Here is an 11,807-nt window from a genome sequence, read left to right as displayed (position 1 = left end):
AGGAGGGGAAGAAGAAGGAGACACAGAAGGAGAGGGGGAAAAGAAGGAGGAGGAGGAGGAGTAGGAGGAGGAGAAAGAAAAGATCAGAGAGGAGGATGAGAAGGAAGGAAAGGAAAAGCAGAAGGAGGGAAAGGAGTACAAATGGAAGGGAAAAGGAGGATACAAGGAAGTCTCAGACTGTCAGATACACTTCAGTTAGCTTGCATGTATTCAGATTTTAGTTAGCTTGCATATAAGGGTTAATGATTTATAGGAGCAAATTAAATAATAATAAACTACCTATTAGAGTATTAGACCTATCTTGCATTCTCTATTTCTATGTGATATTGTTTGTAGTATGACTGTCCCATATTATTTGACTTGGACTTGTCTTCATTCATGGTAGGTATGTAGGTAGGTAGGTATATTCAATTATCTGTAGAGGTCTATAAATACTGTACAGGCTGGAGTAGGAGCTAGGAGGGTAAAATATAGGTTGGTAGGTAATAATTAACATAGGTAGGTAACATACCTACTTATCTAACTCAACATCTAGGAACATTATTGTACAGACATAAATAGGTAGATACTTCATAAATACTTAACCATTACTTCAGTAAGTTACTTACTTATTAATCTCATTATTTGAGGGCACATCCAGAACAAAGAATACTGTCCTATTTATCATGAGGATTGCTTCCTAGATTACCCATGTATTTCTGGGAGTTTCAAAGGAAAAATCTTCACATCTCCAAAGACCAAGTAATATCCAAGTATTCATCATTTCTACCAAATTTTAGCCCCTAGTTCCCATCCCAAGTAACAAAAATGATAATGTAAAAACTCAAGACCTTGTAAAAAAGACAAGACCCAAGACCTTGGTTAGACTGTAGGAATAAAGGGACTTTTACTTAGTCCTATCCAAGCTGAATCCAAGGGGTTGTTTTTAGTTTTAGGATATTTTCAGTTGATCTTACCTTGAGGAAATATCTCCAGATTTTCTAAGGTTCGTTGAAATCAGATCCATGATAGTGGGTCATGCTGAAAGCCAAAGTAAGTAGTCACACAAACACTTCTTTAGGGTTAGGGTGGTTACCTAGGTGTTTTACTACCACCGCAAAACGTGTTTTGGCACTAAAAACTGACCATCAAAATTTTGACCCGATTACATTACTTTCCTTCCTATAGGATAAGGAAAGTAAAAAATCACTTCCAAGCTTCCAACTTCCAAAAATTAAATTTATCAAAATCTCTGAGATCAAAATCAAACTTGTCAAACGGAACGGAACGAACATTTCGGTAAAGGTGCTGCGCTCTCACGGAATTTTTGAGAAACCTTTGTGGTTTCTAAAATACGGGCTGCAAACAATTTGAATTTGTCAGACAAATCCAAAAGCATGCTGTACATTTCTGCTGGGCAACTGTTCTTGTAAACGTAGCTACTAAATAAAATCAAGTTACTACTTCTATGAAAAGTTAATCACATTCTTTTCAATTGAATTTTAAGTAAATACATTTCATTAATTCTTTATCAGCTAATTAAAAAAATCTGTTTAACACGCCCGCTGCTGAGCAAAAAAGATCCGTTTACAACGATTTCGGCGTAAAATGTTTCGTATTGCATACTTACAGAGTAACCAGGGGCAATATGATTATTGCTTTTGAGTTAAGCAGTTAAGCAGCAGACAGATGTTACCTATTTCAGCCCTCTGAAATATTTCTAAACGAGCTAATCTTTTTGCTTTTTTCGCTTTCGAAAAAACTGTAGGTTTTTCAAAAAATCAAAATATACTCCCGCGTTGCCCGTGCATGACATCGGGGCCATAAATAATAATAATAATAGACTCTTGAGCGGAAGGTAACCAAACTTTTACAATATCTCTAACCGTTTTGTCGCTATAGCTGAAAACCGCCAAAAAACGGTCGAAATCTGTCCAAAAGCATTCAAAATACCGCCAAGCGCAGCACCCATCTCAACCAAACGTTTTGTCCATTATTATGTGGTCAAAATCTCAAATAAATGAGGATAAAATTCCATGCCTCGGCTGGGATCGAACCCACGCCCTTCTGTTTACCAGGCGAGCGTCTTGACCACTACGCTACCGAGGCAGGTTAGGGGGCCGAGGGTCTCCCCCTATGGGCCTTTCTTTCAATCTTTTATTGTGGGCCTGAACCTGAAAATATGGAACAGCCCTCCCCCCGGACTCTTACCCCCTTGGACTCATAGGCCCGCTTGACATAGGTAGGTCATAGATAGGATAACTTTAATGGGTAGCCAGGTACTAATTAGTCCTGGCTTATTAGTCCAATAACCCGCCTGTAAGAGAAAAAATGAAGTGAAAAAAGGGGATGCTCAAAGTACAATGATTATAATGTATAAATATAGACAATAACCCGCCTGTGAGAGAAAAATTGAAGTGAAAAAAGGGGATGCTCAAAGTACAATGATTATAATGTATAAATATAGATATTTTGCCATAGAGCCTGAAAGCACAAGAAACAAAACATCGGAAGCCATTAGTATAGAATTCAAATCACGCTACTCCATAGCCAATAGATATTGGAAGTCTGTTGCTGAAGTTGATGGAAGGCCCAAGGCAGCTGGAAAGGACTGGAAAGATCCTTCTATCGCGCTTCCATCTATTTGATGATCCTAATCATTGATCAGAGTTAAAAACAGCGATCAATTTAGAAGAAACAAATTTAGAATATAGATATAGATTTTTTTCCTTTGTTTATTTTCAAATAGACAAAATACACGTAAGTACAGCGATACAAAAAATACTTAGAAAAACACTATTTTTATAAAAGTCCCAAGACCCCAATAACCTATCCACAATATTACGCAAATACGAAAATCTTCCCATCTTTATTTACTTAACGTGAAATTTGTGTGTGCTCTTTGCCTGTCTGCTGAAATACCGCAGGCGGAACGGTTATAAACATACCTTGTTTGTTTAATATTACCCTGAGACCTGAAAAGCAGACATGAGACCAGAGCCTTCTAGACCTTCCAGTCACTATAGTTGTTTTTCTTCTTCTAATTATGGGGTAGAATCCTAATCTTCGCCAGCTATTAGCTTCATTAACGTATGCCTATAATCGGGTACCATATTACGTAATTAAAAACTACCTATTCAGTACAAAGCATTGATCAGTCGCGTAGTTTATTAAAAGCTTATTAAAAGCTCAAAACGCTATTTTGTGTTAAGCCGGGCGGCGCTTCGAACTCTTGACGTTCGCGCGCCTCCCGACATAGACATTGGGATTTACGGATCCGTGTGGTAGCATAACCATTCCATAGTGACCTCATAAGATGGGCGAAAGAGACACAAAATACGGGTGCAATTTTATTCGGTGGTGCGCAGGACCTTTGGATTAGTCAACAACAGGTGACGCACCCCAAAAACGAGCTGAATAAACCAGCAAACAGTCGGGCCTTTTGCACGGCAAGTAAGCGCATTACCACTAGATATAGGGATTTCACCAATATTTTTTCAGTCTTTAGAAGGTCTGTTAAGTTCCATTTGATTTGTATAACGTACTTAACAGGGCTGTTAGCTTAACAGGGCTGTTAAGCTAACAGGCTGTTAGGAGCTAAAAAGAAGGTTGGTGAAATCCACCAACAGACTATCGGTACTGTCCGTATAAAAAAGAAGTGAATAAAAAGAAGTACCTAAAATACCTGGATGAAAAATGACTATAAAGCACGATTTGAATTCGCCATTTAAGGAAGGTAAGGAGGTAGGTAGGTAGGTAGGTACAAGAAAAACGAGGGAGTACTTAAATAGGTATAGAAAAAAGAAGAAGGTATAAATAACAATAAATGCTAATAAATTTTAAGTACCTATCTAGTATATTTTTTATGATTGACTAGGTAGGTCTCTACTAGGTTTACGAAGTTTTAAGTTATGTAGATAGGTAAGTAAGTAAGTACTTAGCTGACTACCCAAACTTCATGTAAGCTCCCTACAAAGGGTCTTAATTTCTTGGGATTTTCAACCCTATTGAGTACTTATATTTGGATATTATTACATTAAAATACATTGGTAAGTAGCAGGAGATTAGAGTTGATTGGGAGTAGGAGTTTAGAGTTGTGTGAAGATTCAGAAAGCACCCTCCCAGGTAATAGTTAGGGGAAGGATTTTCATTTGTTGAGGGCGGGGTTGATTTTTGGGTAGGGACTAGGGAATGACGAAAATCCCCAATGTGGTACCCCGACACTTTTGTTATTAATTATTATTTTAACATTTTAAAACAGGTCTTACTTAGATACTAAAGAGTCATGCTTAGGGTCGGAGATCGTTCGGGCCTAGTCTTTGAACATACTCAAAGGTTAACAAACATTTCAAAGTAGAATAGAATATACCTTGTTTATCCTGTTCGATTGAGACTAAAAAGTCCCTTTACCCCAGCAGTCTAAACAAGGTCTCGTGTATTTGATGGGTTTTTTAGGGAAAATGACCTAATAGTCAACTCCGAGCATTTGAAAACAACAACAACAACAACATTTTATGGGTTTAACAACTTAATACAATACATGATGCTTACTACAGCGTTATGCTCTCCGCTCTGCTCTGTTTTTAGCCTAAAAGCCCGTTCCCACTTGCCGTGAGTTTCATCCGATTTTTATTTTATTTTATAAGTTTCCATTTACTACCAACTTCAGTGGTGCAGTAGTTAGCGCGGTGGACTTCGGATCTGGAGGTTGGTGGTTCGAGTCCAAGTCAAGTCATAAAATTTAGCGTAGTGCATTAAGCAGGGAACGACATTTGTGACAAGCATTTATGCTTAACACAATTAAAATTCCTTCCTTCCTATAAGTTTCCATTTATTGGTTTTTCAGAAGAAGTCTCTCATCCAATAAACAGGCCATGCAATGTCCTTTAGGCAATGTAATTTAAATGAGAGTGTTTCCACAACCCACAGTAGATTTTTTTCCGAACGGCAAGTGGGAATGAGCCTTAAGGGTTCCGTGTTCATTCAGGGAACCGTTCAGTTCCGTAGATAGCACACGTTTCCTCGTGAAACTTTCAGGTGTCTACTACAGGATGGACTGGAATCTGGGACTTCTCGAGAGAGGGCGGCTCCTCTCCTTGTAGTGTGGTCAGTGGAGTAACAGGATACGGGAGGTATCATAGGGGGAACGATGAATTCCTGTAATACAGACAACGTAACGGGTTAAAACTAGGTAAAGTAACAACAAAAAAGGCTCTTAAGGTAGAAAAACACTACTATCACGTCACGTGAGTTCACGTGGCCGGTGACGTGATAGTAGTGTGTTTCTACCTTTAGACTCTGAAAGGAGGAGGAGGAGGAGGAGGAGGAGGAGGAGGAGGAGGAGAAAGAAAAGATCAGAGAGGAGGATGAGAAGGAAGGAAAGGAAAAGCAGAAGGAGTAAAAGGAGTACAAATGAAAGGGAAAAGGAGGATACAAGGAAGTCTTAGACTGTCAGATACACTTCAGTTATCTTGCATGTATTCAGATTTTAATTAGCTTGCATAAAAGGGTTAATGATTTATAGGAGCAAATTAAATAATAATAAACTACCTATTAGACCTATCTTGCATTCTCTATTTCTATGTGATATTTGTAGTATGACTGTCCCATATTATTTGACTTGGACTTGTCTTCACTCATGGTAGGTATGTAGGTAGGTACTTAGGTATAGGTATTCAATTATCTGTAGAGGTCTATAAATACTGTACCTACAGGCTGTACATAGGAGTAGGAGGTAGGAGGGTAAAATATAGGTTGGTAGGTAATAATTACCTAACATAGGTAGGTAACATACCTACTTATCTAACTCAACATCTACTTAAGTAATACATTATTGTACAGACATAAATAGGTAGATACTTGATAAATACTTAACCATTACTTCATTAAGTAAGTAAGTACTTAAGTTACTTACTTATTAATCTCATTATTTGAGGGCACATCCAGAACAAAGAATACTGTCCCATTTATCATGAGGATTGCTTCCTAGATTACCCATGTATTTCTGGGAGTTTCAAAGGAAAAATCTTCACAACTTCAAAGACCAAGTATTATCCAAGTATTCACCATTTCTACCAAATTTTAGCCCCTAGTTCCCATCCCAACTCAAGTAAGTAACAAAAATTATAATGTAAAAACTCAAGACCTTGTAAAAAAGACAAGACCCAAGAGTCCAAGACCTTGGTTAGACTGTAGGAATACAGGGACTTTTACTTAGTCCTATCCAAGCAGAATCCAAGGGGTTGTTTTTAGGATCTTTTCAGTTGATCTTACCTTGAGGAAATATCTCCAGATTTTCTAAGGTTCGTTGACATCAGATCCATGATAGTGGGTCATGCTGAAAGCCAAAGTAAGTAGTCACATAAACACTTCTTTAGGGTGGTTACCTAGGTGTTTTATAGAGGAGTAATGCGAGGATGTAGGATGCACGATATTGACTAAACTTTGTACAGTAGAGGATTCTGATTTCCTTTTGCTATCGGATTTTTTAGTTTCTACTTTAGATGGCGAAGATGGCGGCGGCATTTTCAAACTTTCATACACATGAGAACTATCTAGAGATATTTTATCATTGTTTAGAGAGCTTGTGTTTAGTTTTGTATCAGCATGGGACGCGTGTTGATTTGTGTCTTCGTAAATATTCTCTTGGTTGTTGTTAAGATGGGACTTGACTGTGTGGTAGGAGCAGACTTCTTGCTTGGTTTATACACAGGAGTAGAGGAGTAATGCGAGGATGTAGGATGCACGATATTGACTAAACTTTGTACAGTAGAGGATTCTGATTTCCTTTTGCTATCAGATTTGTTAGTTTCTACTTTAGATGGCAAAGATGGCGGCGGCATTTTCAAACTTTCATACACGTGAGAACTATCTAGAGATATTTTATCATTGTTTAGAGAGCTTGTGTTTAGTTTTGTATCAGCATGGGACGCGTGTTGACTTGTGTCTTCATGCTGCATACTTTGCACAATATTCATTACTTTACTACTCGTCGCGTCTATTTGTTTGTTCACTAGTTTCTCTGAGGGGTTCGACGCGTCTGGTTGCTTCTCAACATTTGTATGATTCACAACTTTGTTAGTATTGTTTCGTATTGTTTTCGTACTTTCAAAGTATGGTAATACACTTTCATCATTGCATAGTTCGCTATCTGTACACATTTTATCTACAATTTTTACTTCACTCCCATTCTTGTTATGACTGACATCCCCTGGTGCTCCACCTGGTTTATTTACATGTGTTGGATGACTACTGTTACTAATTAAAATATAATCTGTTTCCCCGGCTTCACTTTCATTTGTATTTACAATATGATTATTAGTATCTGTTACTATGATTAAGAATGGCGTGTCTGTTGTTGTACTGGACACGACATGTTTATTATTTACTGGAGAGGAGTATGTTGTACTAATTCTAGATGGGTCTGCAGTGTCTACAGTTGGTTCTGAGTTGTACTGACTGGATGGTATGAATGTTGTCTTCGTGTTATCAGATAACGTTGAAGGTGGTATTGAAGAAGGATATACTGTGTTTGGTGTATTGGTATTTACTGTTTGAGAAGAATCTAGTGTCGATCCAAGTTTATCAAACAAGGGTGGCGTTTGAGTACTAAACAATAAGGTTGAAGCGTTATCACGATCTTGTGTTGTGATATATGGAGTAGTTGTAATGTGGAGTGCAGGTTTGTTATCTGTTTGTTCATTCTTTGGTTTCTCTGTGATCCACATGACAGTATCAAGCTTCTCATTTAGCATTGTAGTGGACTCTGGCATTTGTTTAGTGGACGTACGCCATGTTGTTGACTCTGGCTGTCTAGTACTCATGGTGGTAGATGGCAGTTCAGTTTTCCCGGTGCTAGTGGTAGTGATAGTTGTTCATGAACGTGTCTACTTCACAATTCGACTCTACTAATAACCTCTATAAACGAGAAAAAGTTATATGAAACCTCTTTAAACGAGAAACTTCTTAAACGAGAAACCTCTTTAAACGAGAAAAATGACCTAGTCCCTTGGGTTCTCGTTTATCCAGGTTCGACTGTAACAACAAAAAAGGCTCTTAAGGTAGAAAAACACTACTATCACGTCACGTGAGCTCACGTGGCCGGTGACGTGATAGTAGTGTGTTTCTACCTTTATAGGTAAACTACTTCTGAAGTAAAACACTATACTTTTCAGTAATTGGATTGGCCACAGATGGACTAATTTGAGAAAACTCTCCTTACTTTGAATTTTGGCCTCCCTTTGCTCAGTAAACAGAAATTGGACCTAATCTTTTTATTTGACGAAGAAGTAGAAACTTAAACTTACCTAAAGTTGTAATAATTTATAGTTGGTAAGAGGAACGTTCTGTTGGAATCTGGAATTTTGATTGTAATACTGCTGCGTTTGTTGCTGCTGCTGCGACTGCTGTGGCCATCTTGAATTCCAGGAATTATCATAGTGAGTTGAGTCAGCCTGGTGTTGAGCCGGCCATCTTGTATTCGGCCATCGATTAGAATTAAATGTAGAGGCAGGAGTTCTAGATATTGTTGTAATAATTTATAGTTGGTAAGAGGAACGTTCTGTTGGAATCTGGAATTTTGATTGTAATACTGCTGCGTTTGTTGCTGCTGCTGTTGTGGCCATCTTGAATTCCAGGAATTATCATAGTGAGTTGAGTCAGCCTGGTGCTGAGCCGGCCATCTTGTATTCGGCCATCGATTAGAATTAAATGTAGAGGCAGGAGTTCTAGATATGGTAGGAAATCTGACAAAGCTATTGGTATTGGAAGACACCTGAGCGTCCGCAGACATGTCGGACCCGAATGTGTTTTGAAAATCTAGAGAGAACTTTGAATTGGGATGTTGCCTGTAAGGCTGCGCCTGCTGTTCACTAGGGAACCTAACATAGGAGGAAGTATCGTAAGATCCATACTGAGGCTCCATCTGACTTGAACTAGATCCGAATAAATAGTCATTACTGCTGGGATAATCCACACTGGCAGGTTGTAAACTATACATCAAGTTATACACATTGGAATCTGCGCCTGCTGTTCACTAGGGAACCTAACATAGGAGGAAGTATCGTAAGATCCATACTGAGGCTCCATCTGACTTGAACTAGATCCGAACAAATAGTCATTACTGCTGGGATAATCCACACTGGCAGGTTGTAAACTATACATCAAGTTGTAAACATTGGAATCTTCCGAGTAAGGTTTGGATTGGGCATTGCCATCTGACTTGAACTAGATCCGAACAAATAGTCATTACTGCTGGGATAATCCACACTGGCAGGTTGTAAACTATACATCAAGTTGTACACATTGGAGTCCTCCGAGTAAGGTTTGGATTGGGCATTTGTAAATATTCTCTTGGTTGTTGTTAAGATGGGACTTGACTGTGTGGTAGGAGCAGACTTCTTGCTTGGTTTATACACAGGAGTAGAGGAGTAATGCGAGGATGTAGGATGCACGATATTGACTAAACTTTGTACAGTAGAGGATTCTGATTTCCTTTTGCTATCGGATTTGTTAGTTTCTACTTTAGATGGCAAATGGTAACTTGGTCACAGAATTAATAGTGATAAATCACCAAGACAAACTAACCTTTGAAAGTAAACTGGACAAATCAATCAGCAATGTTAATCCAATGAAGAAAATCACCAAAAACTTTGGTCGCACAATTATTGAAATTCACAAAATAAATACTCTTAGTTTAATAAATCAATTTATATATATAAAAAAAATAATAACAAAGATATGCTTGTAACCGAGGTTAGGCGATTTGCACGTCACACAAAAAATAAATTAAATAAAAATCTATTTGAAACAAATAAATAAATAACAAATATAGCAATATTTCAGTAATTACAAAGAACGTTACAAGGAAGATATAAAAAAAAATCACGAAATAAAATTGAACAAAATATCAGAAATGATCACGAGAGGTGCATTTATAATGCATTCGTTAGGCGATTTGCACGTCACACAAAAAATAAATTAAATAAAAATCTATTTGAAACAAATAAATAAATAACAAATATAGCAATATTTCAATAATTACAAAGAACGTTACAAGGAAGATATAAAAAAATCACGAAATAAAATTGAACAAAATATCAGAAAAGATCACGAGAGGTGCATTTATAATGCATTCAGCAAAGGTGCAATCTAGACTAAACTGTAAACTGTCTCTTCAACTCTGAACTCTTGCATAGGTAAACAACTACTACGTAACTCAATTCTATAAGGTAGTAGTATTATGCTAAATGAGTTTAGAGTACCAAGTACACAACCCATCTCCCATAGGGCAAAAAAACGTTAACCTTTCATAGCACAAGAGGGAGAATGTATCTACCTGCCTTCTTCTTGAGAAAGAAGAAGATTCAAAAGATAGGAGATACACAACCCATCTCCCATAGGGCAAAAAACGTTAACCTTTCATAGCACAAGAGGGAGAATGTATCTACCTGCCTTCTTCTTGAGAAAGAAGGAGATTTAGAAGATTCAAAAGATAGGAGAGATATGCTGGAATGCCTGTTTTCTACTGACCAACAGACTGCCAAGATGGTAAATGTCTTCCTTCTCTCTTTGCTTTCGGGACGATAAGACCTCAGCAGTTAAAGTTTCCTCTATCAAATCTCTTAAAAAAGCCTCTTAAAGGCCCAAAAAAGAACCTGCTTTTTATAGGTAGGTAGGTATGTATGTGTTAAACATGTTTACTAAAAATACTTAACCCTTTCAGTTACGAATTCTGGTATTCCCCCCCCCCTTCTAATTCACAAATTAATTCAGGCAAATTTAACATTTTTTAAAAACTTGTAAAGGGGATTATTCAGTCCTAACCTTAACTTTGCTTGTGGTATTAACTTTTGAGAATGCTTAGGCGGCGGATTGTAAACAACTTGCTGATAATGGCGTGTTTGCCGAAAGAGCATGATAATACCCAATAACAACTAAATGAAATAGATAAGCCTCGATGAGAAACGTAAACAAGCGGCATATTTGACGAGGGAAAAAGGAACACATGGAAACAGTAAGTAGCTAGTTATCAGAATCATAACTATCAGAAGCAATGGCAAAATGAAAAGAAGGAGCTGGAAAAAATCATTACAAAAACAATTATACGTAGTACCCACAAAATACGGGTGCGATTTTTATCGGTGGTGCGCAGGACCTTTGGATTAGTCAACAACAGGTGACGCACCCCAAAAACGAGCTGAACAAACCAGCAAACAGTCGGGCCTTTTGCATGGCAAGTAAGCGCATTACCACTAGATATAGGGATTTCACCAATATTCTTTCAGTCTTTAGAAGGTCTGTTAAGTTCCATTTGATTTGTATAAGCTAACAGGGCTGTCAAGCTAACAGGCTGTTAGGAGCTAAAAAGAAGGTTAGTGAAATCCACCAACAGACTATCGGACCATTTGATTTGTATAACGTACTTAACAGGGCTGTTAGCTTAACAGGGCTGTTAAGCTAACAGGCTGTTAGGAGCTAAAAAGAAGGTTAGTGAAATCCACCAACAGACTATCGGTATATTCCTAATAAAATCCCATTTTATCACGCTACGCCCCGGCACTGATTACAAGATGTCATAGTCTGTCATTAATAGCTGTGGACAAAGTAGAGTACCACAGGTAATCTACAGCGACTTATCATTTTCATTTCATTAAAATTAAATGTACCACCAAGCAACCACCATACATCATGTACATGTACGTCGATCGCGTACATAGGTACATACATACGTATACCTGTGTGGTAAGGTAGGTGAACCTTAGAATGGCCACCCCAAGTTTTGGTTGGCTAACCCAAGTTTTGGTGATCTGGATAGAAATGTCGAGTTA

At 37.9% G+C, this 11,807-nt stretch overlaps 2 protein-coding genes and 1 long non-coding RNA gene across 3 annotated transcripts in view; all 3 read right to left on the bottom strand.

Moving 5' to 3' along the window:
* LOC103517585 overlaps window positions 1–4,680 on the bottom strand; it is an 11,386-nt gene extending 6,706 nt beyond the window's left edge. The window contains exon 1 of the long non-coding RNA XR_541811.3: window positions 4,349–4,680. This is a non-coding gene — a long non-coding RNA (uncharacterized LOC103517585). The remainder of the gene's footprint in view (window positions 1–4,348) is intronic.
* Window positions 4,681–4,849: 169 nt separating this feature from the next.
* Window positions 4,850–11,211, bottom strand: LOC103517586. The gene is made up of 6 exons (XM_017447510.2): window positions 11,165–11,211; window positions 9,195–9,519; window positions 9,004–9,066; window positions 8,715–8,839; window positions 8,286–8,505; window positions 4,850–5,136 (listed from the first exon to the last, which is right to left on the bottom strand). The coding sequence occupies exons 1-5, from the start codon at window positions 11,209–11,211 to the stop codon at window positions 8,286–8,288; spliced, it is 780 nt and encodes a 259-aa protein (XP_017302999.2). The 3' UTR covers window positions 4,850–5,136.
* Window positions 6,570–7,802, bottom strand: LOC103517587 (uncharacterized protein PB18E9.04c-like). Its single transcript, XM_008482632.1, has one exon. The coding sequence runs from the start codon at window positions 7,800–7,802 to the stop codon at window positions 6,570–6,572; it is 1,233 nt and encodes a 410-aa protein (XP_008480854.1).
* Window positions 11,212–11,807: the final 596 nt, after the last annotated feature.

Source organism: Diaphorina citri, unplaced genomic scaffold (assembly GCF_000475195.1).
Source record: "Diaphorina citri unplaced genomic scaffold, Diaci psyllid genome assembly version 1.1 scaffold1899, whole genome shotgun sequence".
Taxonomy (NCBI): Eukaryota; Metazoa; Arthropoda; class Insecta; order Hemiptera; family Psyllidae; genus Diaphorina; species Diaphorina citri.
This window is presented reverse-complemented; position numbering and strand designations above follow the sequence as displayed.

What these genes read in the sequence shown, in the direction of transcription:
- LOC103517587 (XM_008482632.1), bottom strand. Translation starts at nt 7,802, where the DNA reads ATGAGTACTAGACAGCCAGAGTCAACAACATGGCGTACGTCCACTAAA.
- LOC103517586 (XM_017447510.2), bottom strand. Translation starts at nt 11,211, where the DNA reads ATGCAAAAGGCCCGACTGTTTGCTGGTTTGTTCAGCTCGTTTTTGGG. An exon ending in GGTTCCCTAGTGAACAGCAG is followed by an intron (nt 8,840 to 9,003) that starts GCGCAGATTCCA and finishes AGTGAACAGCAG; the next exon opens with GCGCAGCCTTACAGGCAACA. An exon ending in AGCTTTGTCAGATTTCCTAC is followed by an intron (nt 8,506 to 8,714) that starts CATATCTAGAAC and finishes AATTATTACAAC; the next exon opens with AATATCTAGAACTCCTGCCT.